This window comes from Danio aesculapii, chromosome 10, assembly GCF_903798145.1.
Source record: "Danio aesculapii chromosome 10, fDanAes4.1, whole genome shotgun sequence".
NCBI lineage: Eukaryota > Metazoa > Chordata > Actinopteri > Cypriniformes > Danionidae > Danio > Danio aesculapii.
Genome location: NC_079444.1, coordinates 45434762 through 45460091, shown reverse-complemented (window position 1 = coordinate 45460091; position 25330 = coordinate 45434762). Strand labels below are relative to the sequence as shown.

At 36.8% G+C, this 25330-nt stretch overlaps 2 protein-coding genes across 4 annotated transcripts in view; both read right to left on the bottom strand.

Annotated features, from left to right (window-relative positions):
* Nucleotides 1–17028, bottom strand: part of zmiz2 (zinc finger, MIZ-type containing 2) — a 102051-nt gene extending 85023 nt beyond the window's left edge. For both annotated transcript variants that reach the window (XM_056466423.1, XM_056466424.1), the window contains exon 1: nucleotides 16479–17028. The gene's annotated coding sequence lies outside the window, so the exon portion shown is untranslated. The remainder of the gene's footprint in view (nucleotides 1–16478) is intronic.
* Nucleotides 17029–18971: 1943 nt separating this feature from the next.
* On the bottom strand, nucleotides 18972–24078 carry LOC130236350 (uncharacterized). 2 transcript variants are annotated; one of them, XM_056467031.1, is made up of 9 exons: nucleotides 23925–24078; nucleotides 22402–22717; nucleotides 22166–22321; nucleotides 21596–21688; nucleotides 21310–21447; nucleotides 21116–21208; nucleotides 20668–20717; nucleotides 19788–19890; nucleotides 18972–19482 (listed from the first exon to the last, which is right to left on the bottom strand). In XM_056467031.1, the coding sequence occupies exons 2-9, from the start codon at nucleotides 22597–22599 to the stop codon at nucleotides 19177–19179; spliced, it is 1137 nt and encodes a 378-aa protein (XP_056323006.1). In that variant the 5' UTR covers nucleotides 22600–22717; nucleotides 23925–24078; the 3' UTR covers nucleotides 18972–19176. The 2 variants fall into 2 exon arrangements, with proteins under 2 accessions (XP_056323006.1, XP_056323007.1); XM_056467032.1 differs by lacking the exon at nucleotides 23925–24078 and adding an exon at nucleotides 22863–23202.
* Nucleotides 24079–25330: the final 1252 nt, after the last annotated feature.

Genomic DNA, 25330 nt, shown 5'->3' with positions numbered 1-25330 from the left:
TTAAAATCCCTCACAGTCACAGGCCTCTAAAAACACTAGAGAAATGATTCATTATAATCCAGACGCAATATTGTGCAGGGGTGTAGCAACCGGGGGCGGGGGGGGGTGGGGGTTGTACGTCCCCCTCACTTTTAGAGACAGACCATTTAGAAACAGGTGATTATGAACATATGATCTCATACAGCCGTGCCCCCCACTTTTAAAATGTCCGCTACACCCCTGACATTGTGTACATAGACGATGTGACTATTGTGAATGATCACATTGCAATAAAGATGCTGAAACAATATAGGGTGCAGCCCTAATACAGATTAATATTTATGATTACCGCTTTATCCTAAAATGTTGATTGTTAAATGTAAATTTTTTTCTGATTTATTATTATCATCATTTATTAATGTTTATTTTAGTTTATATAGCACTTTTACAATGTAGATTGTGTCACAGCAGCTGAACACAGAAGTTTATAGTGAGCTGAAGCGGTGTCAGTCCAGTGTGTCCAGTTCAGTGTGGTTTAATATTCACTGCTGAAAGTCCAAACACTGAAGAGCAAATCCATCCATGCGCCGCTCCACAAGTCTCAAACCAAGCAAGCCAATAGTATATTATTATTATACCTTTTTTTCTACTACTTTTGACTATGTTTTCTTTAGTTTTATATACATGCTCTTTTAATGTAAACATTACGAATGCTTTAGCAATACATTTGTAACATTTCTCATGCCAATAAAGACATTATTGAATTGTATTGAATTAAAAGAGAGAGAAACAGAGAAATAGAGATTCCTGCCCCCACAGTGGAGCTGACGTCACATCCACCCCCATCCACCTCTGCCTCTACACCTCCTAAAGAGCAGTTTCTGAAATCTGGGTGGATTACTCATGATTTATAATCAGTTACTAGCTGTGCTTCAATACAAAGATGCAAATTACACTTAGAAGCAACACAGGAATCTCGCCTGAAACATTAGCGAATGAAGCCGCGTTTCCATCCAAAGAGAAACAAGAGCACAAAATCATCACCTCCTTGCACAAATATTGATCAGGGAAGTGTAGCTTGATGCTTTGGGAGAAGCCGCTGAGCTTTCTTCCTTCTCTAATAAATGAGATGCACCTCAATTCAATCATCTTATAATAATTATCATCATCCACAATCCCAGCTCCACCTCTCCTCCCCACCACACGAAACCCTCAAAACAGTAGTGAGTGGGCTTGACAAACCACCCATCCCTGAGACACTTACAATCACTCCATACCTCTAGAAAAACATTGTGCATTTCTGAAGTAGGGAAACAAGGTGGCTCAGTGGTTAGCACTGTGGTCTCACAGCAAGAAGGTCGCTGGTTCGAGCCCCGGCTGGGTCAGTTGGTGTTTCTGTGTGGAGTTTGCATGTTCTCCCCGTGTTGGTGTGGGTTTCCTCTGGATGCTCCGGTTTCCCCCACAGTCCAAACACATGTGCTATAGGGGGGTTGATCAACTATGTAAACATATGCTGGAATAGTTGTTGGTTCATTCCACTGTGGCGACCCCTGATAAATGAAGGGACTAAATGAATAAACAAATGAATTTCTGAAGTGTGCCTCACACAGGTGAGTAGGCTTAACAAACCACCTGCAGAAACTCTCTTCTCTCCATATGCACCGCACAACTTACAAGGACTCATTAAGGGAAACAATGTTTGCTTGTGAATGTACCACACAACCACGTTGCACTACTCTTCAACCTTAAATACCTCAATATCTCGCAAGTTCTGTGATATATAGAAAGTACTTACATAGTCTGTCTTAGGTTGTGTTTAGTTATGTAAAGCATATGCGTATAGATTACCGCTTGAGTGTTTTAGTCATGTATAGGTTTAAAGGCTCCTACGACCGGTGTTGTGTTCATATTTATGATTGTTTATGTAGTGTCCTGCAACATTTCGTTCTACTGTATGTCCACACATGTAGCGCAATGACAACGTCAAACTTGACGAACATACATGAACCTACGTCTTTAGTTTAATCAATAACAGACATTGGCGTGAAGCGATTAACCAATCAGAATCAAGTATTCCAGAGAGCCGAATGAATACTGTATATAGCATTACTTAAAATACAAGAAATACAAAACAAATTGTTATGAATACAAGCTGCTGTGTTCCTCCTGGGGACTGTAGTGTGTGCATCCCATTATATGCTCAGCAGACAGACAAAAGCTCCTATTCAAGTTTATTAGCAATGATATTTGCATTGCACAGCGTCACTGAACAGTAAACACACCGAAATGAAGAGTGCATATTGTGTCACTGAACACTTAACTACAATGTAGATTCCACAAAACAGAGAAAGTGCACATGGTAAACACTGAAAAGGAGAGTGCACACAAATGTTCACATTAAAAGCAAATGTAGATCAGTATAAAACTATTTAAATATGCATCAATAGTAGAGGTCAGAATATTGATAGGCTCTCATATATATAGAGCGATTATTAGCTATACTAATCATCTTTACACGGTTCATGTTAGAGATGTATGATATTAAAAAACTGATATTGTGATTTTTCCCTCTGGGTTTATATGTTGTGATATGAATATAATTGTCAAGATGACACTGTTTGGAAATGGTTCAGAATTTTACATTGACTGGGGTGATTTTGTGGGAAAGTGCACAACAATCAAAATGCTATCATTTCTAAATGTATAGAAAAAATTATAACAAAGCACAGATGAAAATAGCAAGATAAACGTGAAATAAATAGTGCTGTGTGGCCTATCAGTATTGAGGTACAGAAATTCAGTAATGAAATGTAAAACAAGGTATATTCCTCATTTTATAAATAATTGAATTAATCTTTGTTAAAGTGCCAAAATGTTTAATTTCTTTGTCTCCAAATGATTTAAATTCACTTTTGTTTCAATGGAAATTTATCAAATGGAACAAATTAGCACATTTGTAAATCAGAAAATGGAACAATTTATTTCATTCTGGGAAAATGGACCAACTATGCAACATCCCATACAGCTGAACCTTTCTGTTAAGCTAAAATTGAAGGATTACACCCTACATGTACATAGTATTGTTGCTGATGTGCATGTATATCTTATTTTACTGGTTTATTTACTTATTTTTACTTAATTGTCCCGCGCCCTTTTCTTCCTCTTATTTTATTCATTTCAATTATTATTATGTATTTATTTATTATAAAATTAGTGAACATGTGCACAAAAGGAAAGCATACGTTGCTGAAAGAGAAAGTGGATGTACAGAATTCGTGCTTACATTTGTGAGTGCACTCAGATGTGTGATCTCTGTAAAACCTTATGAGAAAATAAAAAAATAAAAATAAAAAATGAATAATACAATAAAAATGAATTCACTTTTGACTATTGAATTCCATTTTTTAGATGTGAGATCCTGCATGAACTCAAGTGTTGCTGGAGCGTTGTGTTTAGGCATGGGATGAGAAGTGGTTTAAGGTTTAACACAGTTTGGAAAAGTCAAAAAGTCATTTTAAAACAGATCAAATTCTGTTATACCGCTTCTACATTACATTAGATTAGATTTAACTTTATTGTCATTACACATGTACAAGTACAAGGCAACGAAATGCAGTTTAGGTGTAACCAGCAGTGCAATAGCAGCAAGTGCAGGATACAGGTATAAGTTATAAAGTGCAGTTATAGAAAAATTATGGTTAATTATTATTATTATTATTATTATATGTAAGGTGTTTATGTATTTTACAATTATTTTATTATGTTTATTAGGGAAACGGTATCTCTAGCAGGAAAGGAGGACGAGCATCCATATGAAAAAGCTGCAGGTCAGCCCACAATTCAGCAAACATCTGAAAACCAAATCTCTGATAAAGCACCATCCAGCCAGCTGTAGAGCCGAACAGTGGAGTGGCTTTACTGTATATCTACAGAAAAGAAAGATCTCCAAAAGACGCTGTACAGAAATCAGAGCTTCTGAAACTAATGAAGACAGCAGAAGACAGTGATTTATATGAATTATGACAGGTTTACTGCTCCAAAATATCTGAAATGCTTCTCAAAGTAAAATATTTTCAATCAAAATGGGAAAAATAAACAGATGTTTTCACCTAGACATTCAAAAGGAGCATATTTTAGAGCTGTGATCGCAATACTGGGATATTTTTATCCAAGGTAATCATGGCAGCAGGATCTTATACTGACCCATGTCTAGCTGTGTTAACAGGCAGAACAGCCTGAAGATCACCACACAGGTCTGACTGTAATCCGCCGGTGTCCTGCTGCTGTTTTACCCTCAGCCAGTGCATTAGAGGACAGAAGCAGAGATGAGGAACCTCTTATTGACTGGCTTTATTACCCACAAACCCCTCTGCCAGATCAAAGCCACAGGGCAGAGGTCATAAACCTGGATTATTACGCTTTCATTTCTTTGCTTTCGCCCCTCTCCAGCACTCACATTCTCCCCACAGACAGATTACACTGCATTTACACTACAGTATGTCTGTTTTAAAAACACTTTGCTGCGCGGCACTGGAAAAATCCAACATTGTGATGTTTAGTTTTACTGCGTTACTTATATTTCCATATAAATACAACTTCCCCAAATGACTTGAACATCTCTATTTGGAAAGGATTTATAATTTTAGATTGTAGGAGAGCATATCTGCAGAAAATATAATAATTAATCTACAAGCAAAGATCAACACAATAAAGAAAACCTTACAAGTGAAATAAACCCTTTAATTGTTTTGAGGAGTCTAATACAGCGTTCACACCAGACGCGGATGAAGCATCAAGTGATTTACATGTTAAGTCAATACAAAGACGCGAATAGACATGCTGACACCGTGAATGAGGTGGTGTGAGTCGAGGGTCCCTCGAGTTGCAAAATCTAAACTTCAATGGACATTCAAGTTGTGTTAACCAATCAGGAGCTTTCTCTTATAGAGACGTGACGTAGCGACTGTTGTTGGTGTTCCAAGGGGAAATTCTCTTGACGACAACAGCTCAAACAGAAAGCTTCCACCATCAGGAGTTTCTGGAGGAGTTGATAAACTCAGAGCTGGGTGGACCTCTGAAAGGATCTAGTGGACTCCGAACGAATATAAACGCTGGCGCCAAACAAATATATGGTGTTTTTCAGCCTTCCTAAAGCACAACCACCATTACTGGAGTCACCTGACAGACAGAAGCTCCGCCCATGACACGAATCTGCATCTGTTTTAAAGTGAATTTCACATGCGAATGAAGTGAGTGAACTCAAAATGTTAACGTGTCTACTGCCACGCAAAGATCGTATTTATTCACGTGTGCCACGTCTGATGTGAACAAAATATAACAGTATTCAGATACAGTAACTGAATGATCACTTGTAAAATAACACTGCATAGTTTAAATTGTATAAATTAGTCAATAAAATTAATCAGTATTAAATTAGCAAATGGAACATTTTTATGACATTCTACCTGAATGTTTTTACAGTCCTCATACACTGACGAGCCTCAAAAACACACGCAAATAATAAACTATAATCCAGACTCAACACTGCATATCCTGCGAATGATGACATACCATGAATTTGCATAAATAATCAAAGAAAGTGGTGTTTGATGCATTGGAATCTGCCACTGTGCTGTTTGTTCTCCTCTAATAAATGAGCTGCACCTCAGAAGGCCAAACGCAATGAGCGCGGAGAATGCTGTGGCTTTTGGAGGCGTGAGACGGGAGAGCAGACAGATGCTCAAGACAGTTCTAGAGGGAATAATAGAAGAATAACACTGAAGCACTGTGATGACGGACTGACGGAGGGCTGAGACTAGGGATGGGTACCGAAACTCAGGACTTTATCGGTGCTACATTATTAAAGACAGATGTATCGATAAGCTCTGACGTTAACGGTTCTGCTATCGGTACTGGAGAATTATTGCTGAATCAACATTACTTACAGTTGCATGATTTAACTGACCAACCTTTTCTAATTTGGGATATCTGATATTCATCTGCGCAGTTGGCAATCTCACATGAGAAATGCTTGTTTCCGGCGAACGCGTCAAATATAAAAGCCTTCACGGTTCTCGGCTGTGCACGTGCACTCAGCGAAGGCTCGAGCCTAGCACACACAGACTCGCACACACTGCTCGTAAGCTTGCGGAGCGAACCAAACGGGTTGTATTTCTCGAATAGACAGCGACAATGCCTGTCTGGCTAAGTGAAAGTATCTTTTAAAAGAGCATTAACTGCAATGAAACGTAATGAAACGTTTTGACTGCCTAGCTACTGACGGTAACGTTACATCATCCACATCCTTATGCCAGCAGTCAATCACCTAAATTAGTATAATATTAAGTTAAATGAACACACACTCAGATACTATGAAAACAGTATTTTTTCTGCAGTAGCCTAAATAAATCTTAAACATTAAATATGCTTTTAATACGTCAGCTGTATTTACAAATATAGCCTATGAATAGCCTAATAATAAACTATGCTTATTACAAAAACATTTTAAAAAACAGCTTATTTTTACATTGCAAGATGCTCCAAAACTGTATTAAAAACACTGTTAACTCCTTTATGTGAATGTGTTAATGAAAAATCAGAAACATTCTCTCATTTAACTGCATTTTGCAACTCAGAGAGGGTATTTTCAGCTGCAGGGAGCACAATAAACCAGGAAACATCCCGACTTCAGCCAGAAAAGTCAAACATGTTGATTTTTCTCCAGAAAAATGGGTAAAATCTGAGAGTCATTGTCCTTCAAACCATTGTACATTCATTCACAGGAAAATTATATTCATTTATTTTTTGTTTTACAATTATTGGTTTCGTTTTTATTTTACATTAAAAACAATGATAAAATAAAGTGTTATTAATTCTGATCAATTTACAACGTACAAAAAGTACCGATAAGATAACCGTTAAAAGTACCGAACCGATAAGTGGTACCGATAATAGTAATATCATTAAAACCTTAACGATACCCATCACTAGCCGAGGTCTTTAACAATCAGCACATTTCAGACCTGCAACAATGGAAAGCTGGAAACATGACCATGCAGACCAACATTAATGACGCAAACACCCTCACACACACACACACACACCCTCACACACACACACACATTTACATCTGTCAAATCATCATCATAATCTAAACCACATGACTTTATGATGTACATGCTTACATTTATTCTGTAAAAGTGATTCTATTGTAGTTTATGCGCATTTCTTCTTATCAAATAAAAAGTTATACCCAACTCATTTGTGCGCATGTTTTTTATATGCTTTTTCTAAATGTATGCAGATCTTGGCATTTCTATTAAGCATTTTTATGTGATATTCCAAAACGTGCATAAGAAACAGGCAGATGTAAACCCAGCTACTGACACCACCACAGAAGGAAAACAAGTCCAACATCGATTGCATTGATCTGCACCTCAACATCTTTATGTTTAATCACAAAGCAGCCCCCGTACACTCCGCAGTCATGTGATCCCATTAAACCCTTTAACCACAGGCGGGCCGCAGGGGTCCGCGCTTCATACGCTCCGTCAGACATCTCAGACATTTAATCCACCGCAATTGATGACCGCAGAGCACAGAAATACAGAGAGGAAATTGACGTAAAGGGATTTTTTTTAAGCTGTGCTCCAGATATAAGCTGGATAGATCCATACGTGTGGTAGGGACGTTGATTTTGACACTGCGTTGCATTGCTCACTGCGCGGATATAAAAAGCAACACCCCCAGAGTACTGAAACACTGAAGCAGACAGAAAAGAGAGGGCACGGCTGTGTCTGTCTGTGTGCGCATTTATTGCTGCAATCTGGAGCATTACTCCCACTTTGAAAGCATTAAACAATGGTAAACCTTACAAAGCACCTGCAGGACAAATGCTAGCATGCTTTGTGTGTGAAATAGAGATGTAATGGCAGGAAAATGTCATATTGTGGTGCCTATAATGACCAGAATTATCTATATGATAACGGTTTTATTAAAATTGTCCTAAAAAAGACAAAAGAATGACCTCGAAAATGTGTCTTACACACGTATTCTGCCATGTTGTGCATCTAAAAACCAACAAACAGAAAAAAAAACAGCTATTATTTTAGCCTTTTTGCAATTGTGACAAACAACATATGCATGGATGTGCATTACTCCCACTTTGCAAGCATTAAACAATGATAAACCTTACAAAGCACCTGCAGGACAAATGCTAGCATGCTTTACATGTGAAATAGAGACGTAACGGTATAAAAATGTAATGTTGTGATGATTAGAGTGACCAAAATTATCAATATAATAATTCTATCTGGGTTTTTCACCTTTATTAGACAGGACAGTAGAGAGAGTATTGGCAGGAAAGCATGAGGAGCAAAGAGAGGGGAAGGATCGGCATAGGACCGTGAGGCAGAATTGAACTCTGGTCGCCGTGAGCACCTGAGTGCATGTGTCGACGCACTAACCACTACACCACTGGCGCTGACAATATGATCACAGTTTTAATAAAATGTCCTACAAATACACAAAAGAATGACTTCAAATATGCGCCACTATAAGTTCTGCAATATATGGCCACAAATTGTTGCGATAAGCGATTATTATTGTCTTTTTGAGGTTATTTTATGATGTTAAAGAGGTAAATGTCTTATTATATTTATTATTAAATGTCAGAATAGGTAAATGTCAATTGTAAACACCAGTGAGGAGGAACGTAACGATTTTTATCCAGAAAAAGGGTTAAAAACAGAGTCGTTGTCCTTCAAACCATTGTATATTCTTTTACAGGGAAACATTATTTATTTGTTTTACAATTATTAGTTTCATTTGATTTTATATTAAAACATAATAATAAAACAAAGTGTTGTTCATTCTGTTCAATTACTTTTTTCTTTCATAAAAAAAACACTACAAAAAGTACCGATATAAGAACTGTTAAAGTACCGAACCGATAAGTGGTATCGATAGAAGTAAAACCGTTAGAACCTTAACGACACCCATCCCTACACATCGTGCAGCCGCAATGTTAATCATATTTTTAATTACACAAGATCGGTAAATAAACATTGTCGCGTTTTAACAGAATAAAGACCAAGCTGTTATTTAATGGGCGGAGTTTACAGATTGCACTGTGTCTAGATTGTAAGCGTGTTGTTTTAAAGAATGTGATGTTGATCAGGTTCGAGTCTTGTGCACACTACGCTTCTGTTCAGTCTAAACGTCTCAAGGTAACACAAACCCCATTAATAACCTTAAGATCCAACATCAAGGAGACAGACTATTGCATGTTGTAGATATGTTGATCTTTTTTATTTTATTACAAGCTGACGTGTAAAAGACGTCATTTTATTCATTTATTTAGTTTTCCACAGGTCAGATAAACCTGTCAGAGAGGCCTCTCCATTCTAAACATGCTCTGCTCATGTCTTTTTCTAGATTTGTGACTGTGAAGTTCAATAAGTGAATAAAACTCTATATCCGAAGGAATAATCAACATTATTAATCATTCTGATTAACATTTTAACATTGTGCAGCCCTAATTACAACTGAAACAGCCAAAGGAACAGATGTGTGTGTGAAGGAATGGCTTTTATTCATCATTGTGTGAGGTCTGGATTAAATGACCTGCTCATCCTTTTGTTCGTACAGCAGGGCCTCTGTTGACACATCCCTACAAAACTGCTGTCTTCACACTCCCGCCCTGAGCCAAGGTCAAGCACAGTGTTTGCGCAAACCAAGGTTAAAAAATAAAGAGATAGCTTTCCGGGTGCAATGACTCGATTTTAAAGCACAGCTCCTGCGATACGGCGTGATACTAATGCAAGTGGCTCACCGTTATTACCGAGACACGTGCACGAGCGCTAGTAATCATTAACAAGTCAATTAAAGTCAGATGAGAAGACTGATATGAGTCACGTCTGTCAAGCGGAGTTTAAAATATGGCAGGAACGTGTGTCGGAGTCTGTTTAGATAGACTGACACATACTTCACAGCATACTAACGGCATGCATCATGCTACGATGACACCGTGTGCTTAATTATGCAAGTGGCATCTCGTTATCTTCCTGAAAATACTACTGTGCTGCATTTCAATCAAGTGCAAACTCTAGAGCCCCGTTTACACGAACGCTGACTTTTCCAAATACTGATGATCTTAAGCAAACACAAGTGAACGTGGCAGTGTTTAAAGGAAACGAAGTTAGGGAATGTTCACATCTCGCAAATAAAAACCTTAAGGAAAGCTCAAAGTGTGTCAACCACCAACAAATCCTTTCTCTAGCTCTGATACAGGTTTATTTATGGAGGAAATTATAAAGATGCAGTTATGGGGTGCTCTGCAGTTGTCGGAGGAAAGTAGTCTATCGTTATTAGAATGAATGAAGATGATGAAAGCAGGATTCTCTCAAGCCAAGCTTAACGGTCCAGATCCTTAACTTAACTAATAGACATTATTGTGTGTATGTTATTGTATAATGTGTCGAGTGGGCTTTGGGATAAATAAAATAAGATCATCCGTTTCTCATTACCTTTTTATAATACTTAAGACCGTATCTCGATACTGTTCTGTAAATGTAATGCTTAAGAACAGAGGTTCAGCACACATATTGGTTAGTTTAATCTTCTATATAATATTAACAACAGTGCATGTTCATGTGGATGGAGATTTGGTAGGGAAAGAGCTATAAATGTATGAATAATACCAGTGTACATGGCTTAATGTCGAAATAAACCTATTATTTGATTGAAGAGTTGAGAGAGAGACGTCTGCTGTACATATCAAATGAGAAGTGCACCAGACGCATTGCTGATTACACATTACTTTTGTGCATTCAAACTAAACAGTATACACTAATAAACAGAGCTTGATTTAAGATAAACGTTGATCCACATGATCCTGATGCTTATATTCATATTTGCAAAAGAGAAATGCATTAATGGGTTGATGCACTTTTTATAATTTATTCTTTAAAAGGGCCAAAAATAAACTTCTGTCTTCATTTACTCACTTGTTCTAAACCTGTTTGAGTTTCTGTTGAACACAAAGGAAGATATACTGAAGAATGCAGAAAAAAACGCCTTGACTTCCATAGTATTTTTGCTCGAACTATAAAATGTCAATGGCTGCTTCTTCCCAACATTCTTCAGACTATCCTTTTTATGCTTAAGAATAATTAAACATAAAATTATAGCACCATTTAAATGTTTCTTTATTTAACCAGATAAAAAACCTATTGAGATCAAGATCTCATTTACAAGGGTGACCTGGCCAAGAGGTCTGCAACACACCACTTATGAAAAAAAAATAATAATAAAATAATATCAATAATAATATTAATAATAAATAGAAAATCAATATAGTATACAAATACAGTTCAGTTGTTCAGCTTTACCACATTACAATAAATTAAAAACACATACATTGAGAAATGGACTGTTGTTGTTTGTTAAAACGATGTCATTGGGATGAGTGTGAAATGATGTCACATTTCGTCGGCGCAATAGCCTAGTGGTTAGCGCACTGACATATGGTGCAGTAGCACATCAGGGCGTCCTGAGTTCGAATCCCAGCTCGAGGACATTTCCCTTCCCTACCCTCTCTCTCTCCCACTTCGTGTCCTATCTAAAATAATGTCCAATCCACTTAATAAACAGCAAAAAGACCAAAAATATATATTATTTAAAAATTATTTCACATTTCAATTATGACTACAAAATATGAATTATTTTAGGTTGCATAGTATTACTCATTAGCATTAGTAACAACATGAATTAAAAAAATAAGAATTATCATTATTTCTATAATAATTACATTCACTTTTACAGTAAAAAAAGTAATATTGTAAAATTTCATCAAAAAATTAAAAATGCAAAAACAAAAAAATTTACGGCATCATTTTACAGTAAGAATTCTGTTTTATTTTCACAATATACGGTTAGGTTATACTGTTGTCACGATACTGGGTTCCAATACCAATCAATAGCAAAATTTTCAAAACGTCCATTTCCCGCTAACATTTGAGCGCGTTCTTAAACAGCGCTGATTTGCCAGTGTGTTCACATGCTCAACAGAAATGACTGTGATTGGCCGTGATGGTCATCAGTTCACCGAACTCACCGCTGTTTACTGAGTCTAACCACAGATACAGGAACACTGGAGCGGTTTAAAGCCGTGAAGCTCAGCTGGTCTGACATACGCGGGATCCGCCGATGAATCGACTGATCTTCATGACTTTAAGACGCTTTAAAATGTGAATTCGGTGAACTGATGACCTTCACGGCCAATCACAGTCATTTCTGTTGAGCATGTGAACACAATGGCAAATCAACGCTGTTGAAGAACGAGCTCAAATGTTTTTGAAATTTCAGTACCGATTGGTATCAAATTCCAGTATCGTGACATTAAAAGTTTACAATTGCTACAAGACTTTTATAATAATAATAATAATAATAATTTTATATAAATTATACAATTACAGCCAAAGTAAACTCATTATGATGATTTATTTCCCTATTATTTTGTAGCCTACCGTTTATTTCTCCATGAACATACATTAAGAGGTTTATTCATTTCTATTTTGCACTACACCAGTTGGTTCATACATATCACTCACACCAGTCTAGTGGTTTGCATTTTATTGCTTTTATTTATCCAGTTTCAATCTGAACGCTTTTGTCAGCAAATATGACCCAATAACACCGCCGAAGCTCTGTTCATACTCTGAGCACATTTAATAACATTAAGCTTAGTCCTGAATCCCCGGAGAGCAGCAACACAAAGCCACGACACTCATCTTCAGCGGCGGAGCTTGACTTGACACTGCCATCAATTATTGACCATCTCCCTCCCGACCACAAGTGCTTTTAGTAAACATTTCCTCGACACACACACAGCACACGAGTTAAAGGTCCAGAAATAGCGTTTTATAGATGCTAGTATCAGTATGTTAGTCCTTAGGGATATCGATAATCTGTTGTGCTACAAAACAATAACAAAATTCACATTTAACAGATATAAACATCCAGATCTCGCAGTTTGTTCCGACTAAATGGACCAATGTTTTTTTTTTGACGTCGCCATAAACTTCGGTTTCTCATCAAATCTTCTGACCAATCAAATGCGCTCTAGTGTCTGGCATGCCCTGCCCCCTTCTTCACATTGGCTTTTCATTTGATGTGCTTGAGCTCAACCACTCTCACTGACAGAGCTGTGATAACCAAACACGATTGGCTGCTTTTTAAAAAGAGGAGGGGCTAGTATATGCCCCACCCTATCTTCGTGTTTCAATTGAGATTACAACAAACATCAAATAAAACTGTGCATATTTCAAAGCACTTCATGGCAGCTTTAAATAATTATGATGATTAGGTCTGCACAATTTAGGATTTTATCATCGATGCTCAAACGTGTGAAAAATGTCGTGTTTGGATTATAATAACCAGCCATCATAGTTCAGAATGTGATTTGTAAAGTTATCGCAAAGTTCAATACTAACAGAGTGAAGGATTTTCATTTGAATGCATTATTAAAACCTGTGACTGTTTGAGATTTCAAGCTAGTTTAAGTTATAAAATCTGTATTTAAATGTGTATTATCTGCAATGAAGACTGCAATATAGTGTTATTATACATACACTGTAAAATATGCTGGCTTCAAAACAATTGATTTGCGTTGAGACTTAATAAATTAGTTTTTACAAATTTAAGTGGATTGAACATAAAACAATTAAGTTGTCCCAAAACAAAAATCAAGAATTGTGTCGTTTCTGCTCATTTTAAATAAGTAGTTTGTATGATTATTTAATTTCTGTACCTCAATACTTTTAGATTCCACAGAAAATAGGGTTCAGTTGTTCAATAGTATTCATCTATGCTCATCATTTGTATAGTATATGAAATTAAGTTAACCTATTAGTTTTTATAAATTTAAGTGGATTGAACATAAAACAATCAAATTGTGCATAAAAAAAATCAAGAATTGTGTTGTTTCAGCTAGAGCTGGGCTGATTAACAATATTATATCGAATTGTGATAAAGTTTATGATGATAAAAATAATAAGCTCTGGATTTTTTACTCTATATTGATCTAAAAGCCAATCACTCAGCAGAAATGTGCAACAATAGGAATCTAGAAGTGTGTTGATATTACAGATATTTTTGGCTGCCAAAAAAAGTTATCGGCCACCGAAAATAGGTTATGCGATTTAATAAACCCTCTGATTTGTGTGGCTTCAGTCATTGTTGGGATATTCCAATAAATCAGAAAGCATTAACAACTGATATCAATAATGTTATTGTTCAATATGGAAAATAATTAATCGAGATTGCATTTTTGCCATATCGCCCAGTCCTAATTTAAGCTCATTTTAAATCAGTAGTTTGAACAAACAGCAAACGTCATCTTTTCAGTGTATTATTATTTAATTTCTGTACCTCAATACTTTTAGATTGCATAGAAAACCACAAAACAGAGCTCATTTGATTTGCTGTTCAATAGTATTCATCTATGCTCATCATTTCTATATTATATGGAAGTTAATCTATTTGTTTTTATAAATTTAAGTGGACTGAACACAAAACAATTCAATTGTGCCTAAAAAAAATCAAGAATTGTGTTGTTTCAGCTAGAGCTGGGCCCATAAACAATATTATATCAAATCCCAATAATTTATGATGATAACAATGATAAGCTCTGGATTTTTACTCTATATTGATCTAAAAGCCAATCACTCAGCAGAAATGTGCAACAATGGGAATCTAGAAGTCTGTTGGTATTACAGATATTTTTGGCTGCCAAAAAAAATTATCAGCCACCGAAAATAGGTTATGCTATATAATAAACCCTCTGATTTGTGTGGCTTCAGTCATTGTTGGGATACTCTATTAAATCTGGATCCATTAACTACTGATATTGAAATATATATTGTTATTGTTCAGTATGGAAAATAATTAATCAAGATGGCATTTTTGCCATATCGGCAAGCCCTAGTTTCAGCTCATTTTATATAAGTAGTTTGAACAAACAGCAAACATCATCTTTTTAAGTGTTTATTTAATTTCTGTACCTCAATACTTTTAGATTGCATAGAAAACCACAAAACAGAGCTTATTTGTTTGGCTGTTGAATAGTATTCATCTATGCTCATCATTTGTTTTTGAAATGGAGATACTCCACTACTAAAATAATCCCAATCTATTTAAAATTATGAACTCATTTTAAATATACAAGTCATCTTGTAAACTGCAATTGAATTGTTACTCAGTTGTAAGTCACTCTGAACAAAGGTGCCAGCTAAATGACTAAAGGTACATGTATAATGTATAAATCGCAGACAAACAAAACATGCAGTTCTTTCCAATACCGTGCAGGCCTAGTAATGACGATAACTAATGATGTCATCACTTCTATAAAAACCCAACCAACGTCAGAGTCCTGATGCTGTTAGTCCAGATGGCGGAGGTCCTTATCATAATTGTGTGATCTATCATCTGCGCTGTTTGAGAATGAGACACCTCATGCAAATGAGGGCCCAAAAACACAAAAATCTGCAATCTGTGGCCATCCTGTGACCCCTGGGGATGGGCAGAGGGGCATTTGTCGGCTACCTGGTCTGTGACCCACAAAAACACACACACACACAGAGAGAGTGAGGTTTGTGCACCACCTTCTCCATCTGTCCACCTCACCTGCTGTGTGTGACCGGCCTCAACGCCTCCACCAACCTGCCTGTAGGTGCTGCCAATATGTAAAGCATCTGGGTGGAGCGCTCTATCATGATGCTAATGCAAAAGGTATTGTGATGCGCAAGGCAAAACCCCCCTCCCATGCTGGCCGGTGTATGTGGAGCAACTGGGTTTCATCTCAGATCCCAATGAAGAAAGAAAAACATGCATTAGATCACATATCTAACACCCTGATGATGATGATGATACTACCACTACCAATGCAATATGTCATTCACAACAGATAGCTTCACAAATACCCTGAAAGACTGAAATGATTTTAACAAACAGTTGATGGAATAAAATCTATGCTGCTGCAGCTGTTGTTTAATGCAATACATCTCACTCTCATTAGATTAAAATCATGCTAGCATTGAGAAAGACTGAGAGTGAGCAGCTCAAACTGAGATATTCACACATATTTCAGAAAGCAACCACAGTGTAAATGAGCATGTATTAAGCAATGCAGTCATTTGAAAAGCTCTCAAATGTACAATACACGCTCACTACGCGTTAAATCAGCAGAATATTCATCTGTAGTGCATCCATACTACACTCTACTACACAAAATATATGTGTATTACAGATTATTATTGATTTGGCTTTAGCGAATAGCGAAGAAAGGCAAGAAAGGACTATTTAAATCACCCAAAAAATGTCGGGAATCAAACATATGGTGTGTTTGGTAACGTTAAACACCAAAATCACGTATAATAAACACATAAAGAGAAGCGGAGATTATAGCGGGCGGGCACACGCAGCTCCGCCGAGCACCTCACCTTCCACTCCGGCTGCCCGAGGTTGATGTGTCCGCCTGGATGGGAGTCCGTTTTCGGCCTTCCTCGGCAGGAAAATCCCCTCGAAATGTGGATCAGAAAATGATCGATCGGGATCCGCTTCAATCCTCGCGGGGTTACGGTTGATAAAAACGTGCCGTGCGCGTCTTTTTTCGGTTACCTCAGAAATCGGAAACCGCGCGAAGACGTTAAAACCGCTCGAATTGGATCATATAATCCGTCAATGTATCCGGATATATCGGTATAATCGGCCTTGGCTCTCGATCGTCCAGCATGAGCGTGTTTTAATGCGGTGTTTTTGTGTAAATCCCGAAAGTCGCGGTTGTTCTGCTGCTCAGCTCCACCGCATTCCTCCCTCTGTTGCACAATGAGTCGCTATAATTTATTCATGAGATCATGGGATGGAGGAGCTGCTCTGTCGGAAGAAAGAGGGGCCGTTTTTCTCTTTCTTGCTCGCTTTCTTTCGTTCTGTCGTTCGCTCTTTCTCTCTTTCTTTCTCTCTTTTTGTCGTCGCCCTCCCCAGCTGACTGACTTCCCGAACGCGAGGCCTGAGTAATAGACCGCCGAGAGATCGAGCAATCGGTGGATTGAAGAAGGGGGAGGGCGCCGACTGTGCTGCGCTCGATTAACAATAGACATACATGGTAAAGTCTAGAAGAGATACAGCTGCGGAGACTTGCATCAATATAGCACAAGTTTTGTGACGCTGTTCAACAATAATGAATATTTTACATTACCGAACGGGTAGACGTTTATAAACTACAATTTAATGGGTAATCGAATAAATAATACTCTGTATGATTACCGTTTTAACATTACTGTGAGGAGAGTCTAGATGAGATACAGTTGCGGATACTCACGTTAATATTGCATAATTTTTGTGAGACTGTACAACAATAATGAATATTTTTACATTAATGTGAGGGTTGGGGTAGACATTAATAAAATACAATTTAATGGGTGATTTAATATATAATATGAATAATATTTTGTATGTATAATTACTGCTTCTTCATTACCGGGAGGGTCTAAAGGGATACAGCTGCGGATACTGGCGTCAATATAGCATGAGACTGTACAACAATAATTAATATTTTACATTACTGTGATGTTTGGGTTAGGCATTAATAAAATACAATTTAATGGGAAATCTTATAAATAATATGAATAACACTATGTATGTATAATTACTGTCTACGTTATACCTGGAGGGTCTAGAAGGGATACAGCTGTTTATGCTGGCATCAATATTGCATTATTTTTGAGATACTAAACAGCAATAATGAATATTTTTACTTTGTAATGAATATTACTGTGAGGGTTGGATTTAGGGTTGGGGTAGGCGTTGATAAAATACAATTTAATGGGTAATCTAATAAATAATATGAACAAGACTCTGTATAATTACTGTTTTCATAGTACTGTGAGGGGTTGTGGTAGGGTTAGACATTAATAAAATAACATTTAATGAGCAAATTAATAAATAATGGCGCAGTAGGTAGTGCTGTCGCCTCACAGTAAGAAAGTCGCTGGTTCGAGTCCCGGCTGGGTCAGTTGGTGTTTCTGTGTGGAGTTTGCATGTTCTCCCCGTGTTGGTGTAGGTTTCCTCCGGGTGCTCCGGTTTCACCCCACAGTCCAAACACATGCGGTACAGGTGAATCGGGTAGGCTATGTTGTCCAAATGGTGAATGAGTGTGTATGGGTGTTTCCAAGAGATGGGCTGCAGCTAGAAGGGCATACGCTCTGTAAAACATTTACTGGATAAGTTGGCGGTTCATTCTGCTGTGGCGACCCCTGATGAACAAAGAGACTAAGCCGAAAAGACAATGATTGAATGAATGAATGAATGAATGAATGAATGGGTACTACTTTGTATATCTTCTGTTTTTACACTACTGTGAGGGTCTAGAAGGGATACAGCTGTGGATACTCGCATCAATAAAGCATAATTTTTGTGACACTGTACAACAATAATTAATATTTTTATATTACGGTGAGGGGTTGGGTAGTGGCAGACCTTAATAAAATACAATTTAATGGGCAACTTATAAATATTATGAATAATAACTGGTATAATTACTATTTTTACAATACTGTAAGCACTCACAGAAATATTTCATCCAAAATTTAAGATTTATGTAATTTTATTACATGACAAATTCCCATTTATATTTTTTTCATAATTTTAACACAAATCTACCAAATAATCTTTATGCTATTTATTTTCATAAGGATAATAAAACCTATTTATTTTAAATGCATAATCCTCAGGTTTACGTAATTAGTTCATGTAAAATGTAATTATTCTAAATTAATAATAAAAAGTGTATTTATTTAAAATACACAAAGTTTATTGTATAAATTGCATAATAATTAAGAGAACTAAATCGGGGTAACTAAAAAGATAAATAACATTTATTTGAATCATGTTTAATGTATGCTTATATACTAAACCAAATTAAACAATGCATCACATTGAAATAGACCAACTGGAAAATTCCAGATTTATTTATATTTGTCTGATACAAAACTCTGGATTGAGCCAAGTTAACATCAGCCAACATTTAGGAAACCATCCATATGAACCCACTTACACAGCCACACTCGAACATCACATGACTGCTTGGACACCCTAAAAAATAAATAAATAAAAAATAAAACTGTACTCCGAGATCCATTTTCAGTCCAGTGTCTGTACTTTCGGGGAAAGCTTGGTTGAGTCCAGGTCCATCAGGATTTTTTGGTACACCTCAAATGTACACTTCAGGCTTTTAGGGTAGTTCAAATTGAGCGCGTAGATCAGGCCATATAACATAACGCATGCATGAGTGACACTCTGCAGGTTGTGGAGAACCTCCACACCTTCCAGCACAACACGGACATCAGTGAAGCGTCCATCACCTTGACCATGATCCTCTGATTGTACTTTGTAGATGCCCATGGTCTTTCCTGCCATGTCTTCCTCTGCCTCTCTGGATTCAATGTCCTGGAATGTATAAACACACACTTATAATATTACACACACACGCATGCACGTACACATACATACATCTTTTCATTAAAGCACACAGCATATATGCATTCATGAGAACGGAATGGATGCAAGTTCAGGATAATGACCTTAAGACCTGATCACCCCCTAAAAGCCTGGAAAAATAAAAGTCACAAGGCTGTGGATAATAAGTTAACAACAACACAATGCATTTTTATCTCCAGTTGTGCAATTTCCTATTAATGTAACAACAACTATATAATATCTGAAAATTATCCAAGTATTAGTCTTGTTCTCACTTGATTATGGGTCAACCCTTCACTTGGGGTGAGGTTTTCTGTTTTAGAACGGAGGGATTTCCGGGGAGACTGCAGAGATTTTTCTTCCAATGAAGCCGTTAACCTGCCACAAAAAAATGCAGTTAAAAAAAGTTAACTAAAAATGGAGACCCTTCTCATGAATGCTGTGCACCTTTCTGCCAATGTCACAATTTATAATCTGACAATCAAGTCAGGATGAGTGTAGTATGTCCATCAAGCCTGAAACTTAAAGGGATAGTTCACCCAAAAATAAAATTTTTACTCACCCTCGTGTTGTTCCAAATCCATATCAGCTCTGTTTATCTTCAGAACACAAATCAAGATATTTTGGATCTGATCCTCCCATAGACACCACTGAAAGTGCACATTCAAATTACACAAACCTACTAAAAACATAGTTAATGTAGTCCATGTGACATGGGTCACTCAATTTGAACATGATAAAGCAACAAGAATACTTTTTGGCTGAAAAAATTATAAAAATAAAGACTTTATGTTTGTGGACTTTAAATGTGCATTTTCAGTGATGTCTATGGGAGGATCAGAAAGCTCTCGGATTAAATCCAAAATATCTAAATTTGTGTTCCAAAGATGAATGGAGGTGATACGGGTTTGGAACAACACGAAGGTGAGTAATTGATGACAAACTTTTCATTTTTGGGTGAACTATCCCTTTAAGAGTTCCATCCTGATGAAGCGGTTTCTTCCAATGAAATTACTCTAATAAACCGCAGGTGCACCATGACGTCACTTACTGCTATAAAGCTCCTATCATTACATAAAACGATAGAGTTTACTCCACATCCATTAGCCCCAACAGTAAAAAGATCCATGCTTTTAATTGTACTGCTTTATTTACCTTTTGGCATTGGGCTTTGGCTTCACTGACTGCCTCAGATCCTCCACTACCTTTTGACAGAGAGAGAGAGAGAGAGAGAGCGGGCGAGACAAAGAAGAATAATTATCTCCTTGTTTTTCTGTATAGACAGCAACCATAATTATACTAAAAGGTGTGCTAATGGATGAAGACAGAAATTACAATATTTTGTAAACTATATTTTAAAGAAAAATACAAGAATCCACCAAAATCTAATTTTACATATTTTTAAAATCTATGTTACACCTGTAAGATAACAATTAAATACAAAAGAAAGAAAGGAGAAGGACCGTACAGTGGGGGACAACAGTGAAAGAGCAGGAGGGAGAGAAAAAGAGACTAAGAGGAGAGTAGGGTGGAGACTGAGGTAGGGAGAGGGCAAATGAAATGGAAAACAGCTGATTAGTCCTTTACTAAAATGTCCACATACTTGCCATATCTTCAGAGACGACAAAAAGGCTTCCTTTTGCGCGATGTTCTCAAGGCGCTTGAGTTCGTAAGCAGACAGTCCAGAACATGCATCCTGGTGATACAAGGCACTTCTTAATAAACATTTCCAAAATCATATCAATGCAGTAAAATCATTTCAGTTTCATGAGCACTAGGAAATGTCTGTGTCATCACCTTGTTGTTTTGGCGAGGATTGTTGTTTCTGGCGGAGAAGGGGCATGTGGGTGCCAGAACCCGGACAACTTCATCTTCAGGTTCCTCTGGACCAAGCGGATTTAATTCCCTCAGAGTGACAGCTCTACCACCATTTACCTTGCATGATTTTTTTTTATTCAAAACAACCCAATGGACTCAATGTTGAAATACTGGTGGTCAATGTGTCCTCATGTCCATTCCATTCTCATGAACAATCCATATTATCTAGATGGAAAAATTACTGGCACACTATTCTGATACATACCACATATTCTTTAACAAGTGTGTCCAGGTCTTCATTGAGATAGATGCTCAGACAGCTCATCACACAATCTCGCCTCACATTGACATCTTCATTCTGTTAAAAGCCAACAGATTTAAAGACATTTCTCTTCTTGACCACACCAATCACCTTGTTTTACACTGCAAAAACTAACAATCTTATAAAGTTTATTTGTTATGGAAACTCATTTTCAGGCTCCTTAAAATAAGATGATCTTTCTATCAAGCAAGTAAACTCCCATTGATTTCAGTTAATTTTAATTGTTGTTTAATTTTATTATTCTATATACAAGGCTTTACAGTATAAAATGCTAAAAGCAAGTTTCGATAACACTGATATTGTTTTATATAAATTAATAAATTTTTATGGAAGTGTTTTAAGATATTTTATACTACAAATTAGGTAAAAAAATCTTGGTAAAATTTTGTTTTTGCTAGGTACCTCAGTAAAGCTCACAAACGTCAGAAGTCAGAGAAAAAAACTGACATATGAGCTTCGCAAGCTTCACAGATGACACAAACCATATATTTATCAGATTAGACAAACACGTACATTATTCATCTGGGCCATTATGGCGCTGATCTTTCTTCCTGCAGCACCACCTTTGGCATTAAAAATCTCTATCAGTTTGCCAGAGTGACAGTCCAGTTCTCCAAGGAATTTGGAGGTCAGAGGTACAGTTGTCAGTCGCATAAATTCAAAGTTGATCTGTAAAAGACAACACATAGGATACTGATTTTAAATGTTTGTAAACATTGATAGAACAAATTACTACACTTCACACTTACCTCACAGATGTCAAAAAGTGCCGGCCATCTGTCTACAAACTCTGCAATTGCTGGCTCCTGAAGAACCTCCTGCCTCCTTGAAAAAGTATGCTGCATCATTTTCTTGATCTCAGCCTCATATTTTTTCTTCTTTTTTACTTCTGTCAGTAAAGCCACTCTTTTTGCCTCCATACTCTCTCTTTTTTCACCACTGGGCATGCTTGGACAGAAATTAACTTCTGCCTTCCTGGGCTTTTTCACGTTAGCAGCAGGCTTCTCCTGGCCTCTTCGTTTATTCTTCAAAGAGTTGACTGTAACCTCAGGATGTCCAGCTCGGCTGAGAAGAAAAACATTTTAATAAATAGACATCTATGACTCTGTTGAATTGTAATTTAATTTCTTTCACCACCTTGCACCAGCATAAATTGGTTAATGCAGAAGAAAGGGTGATTCGGATAGGATCAAAGCTGATTAAAACACACCTGAGTTTTGATCTGAAATATTAAGAACTTTTATATATATTTTGCCCAAAATAATCGCAGTCTTAGTTAACTCTTTCCAAACTTCAATAAATAACACGTGTAACATGCGTCACGTTCTGAATAAAGCAGCATCAGATCACGGTGGTCTCGTGAGGTTCAATAGGTCATAATCCCAACTTATTCCTGAGAACGAAAATTTAATGATCTTTCAAGCCAGCGCGCTGTGTTTGTTTGTGGGCGTGCTGCGTGCTCTGCCGAGAGAGTTAGAGGGACAACCAAGCGGGACAACATTTGTTTTCAAAATGAGTTGGAAAGTGCAGCTTCCAAGCTTTATGCAGGTATGTCTCTCATGTTTATCTCATGTATTCGTGGAGATTCCGCAGTTTTTTCTGACCAGTGTTCATGTCGCACGCGTCTCACATGGTAATAACAACGCCTCGTGGGCGGGATCGCATTAAAAATAATGAGCTCAGACTGAGAAACTGGACATAGTGTTGGCTTCACACTGATTACGTTATCAAACAATATTTGTTTTCAACATGCACTCGCTGCATTTAAAAGTAGACACGTCAAGCTTTCTGCAGATATATGTCTCATGTCTGTGTGTTTATTTTTCGCGGAGTTTCAGATCATTTTAGTGACGCTAAAACGGTTCACGAAGAGACAGAAAGAATGCGTACACTGTTTACTTTCCTTATTTTGCAAAAGCACACACTTTTGTTGTTATTGTAAGTGTACCCAAAAAAAGTAGACACTTAACAGATTGGATTGATGTATTGCTTTTATCTGTACGATAAAAACTGAAAGTGTAATTTAAGTTCTTTTCGGGGTTAATTTGATTAATTGATGCATTTTAAAGTTGTTTGGCTAAGCTTACTGAAGTTATGATTCTAACAGGCATCTGTATTCTCCGGTAAACCAATGTACGATAAAACCGTTTAAAAAAAATCACAAACTACATAAAACTTACCATAAATGGATTAATATTATATACACTCCATGCTAAATAAAAAAATAATTAGAACAGGAGCCATACAACAAAGGATGTTTCGGATTACTTACCAACATGTGTGTGACGGATTCCCACAATATCCCGAGGGCTTGTGTCCAGCGAAAGTGATGTCATTTCCTGTTTCCAAATTGATTTTTTTTCATAACTTTGATGAAAACCAATCACATAAACTTTAAATAACAGAATCTTGTTTGTTTTATAACTCTTATTATTCAAACAATGTTAGTATTTATTAACCAATTGCATTAAATAAACTGTATAATTGATTAAATCTTTTAGAGTATATTTACTTTTAATGTATAGATTTTAAAAATATTAGTTTTTAAATAAAGTTAAATAGATATAAATGCATAAAAACTAACTCTGCCATGAATCATTTCTGTGAGTGAGGGTCTAGAAGGGAGACAGCTGTGGATACTCGCATCAATATTGCATAATTTTTATGACAACAATAATTCATATTTTTACATTACTGTGAGGGTTTGGGTAGTGGTACGCTTTAATAAAATACAATTTAATGGGTAATTTAATAAATAATATAAAATAATACTGTATATAATTATTGTTTTTACACTACTGTGAGGGTCTAGAAGGGATACAGCTGTGGATACTCACATCAATACAGCACAATTTGTGTGACGCTGTACAACAATAATGAATATTTTTATATTACGGTGAGGGTTAGGGCAGGGGCGGTAATAAAATACAATTGAATAAATAATGATTAAAACTCACATTATTGTTACTGTTTTTACATTATTGTGATGAGGTTGGGAGTGACACAGTGGCTCAGTGGTTAGCACTGTGGCCTCACAGCAAGAAGGTTGCTGGTTCGAGTCCCGGCTGGGTCAGTTGGCATTTCTGTATGGAGTTCAGATTTTTAGATTTTTTTTACTAGATATTTTTACAAGACACTTCTGTACAGCTAAAGTGACATGTAAAGGGTTAATTAGGGTAAAGTTAGGGTAATTAGGCAAGTCATTGTATAACAGTGGTTTGTTCTGGAGACAATCCAACACTAATATTGCTGAAGGGGGCTAATAATATTGACCTTAAAATGGCTTTAAAACTATTAAAAACTGCTTTTATTGTAGCTGAAATAAAACAAATCAGACTTTCTCCAGAAGAACAAATATTAGAGGAAATACTGAGAGAAACTCCTGAATTTGGGAAATATTAAAAAACGAAAAACTTTTAAAGTGGGGTTAATAATTCTGATTGCAACAGTATAATTATGACATATATATTCATAGTCCCTTTATACATCTGGGGTCGCCACAGCGGAATGAACCGACAACGTATCCAGCATATGTTTTACGCAGCGGATGCCCTTCCATCTGCAACCCATCACTGGGAAATATCCATATACACACACACACACTCTCATCCACTACGGCCAATTTAGTTGATCAATTCCCCTATAGCGCATGTGTTTGGACTGTGGGGGAAACCGGAG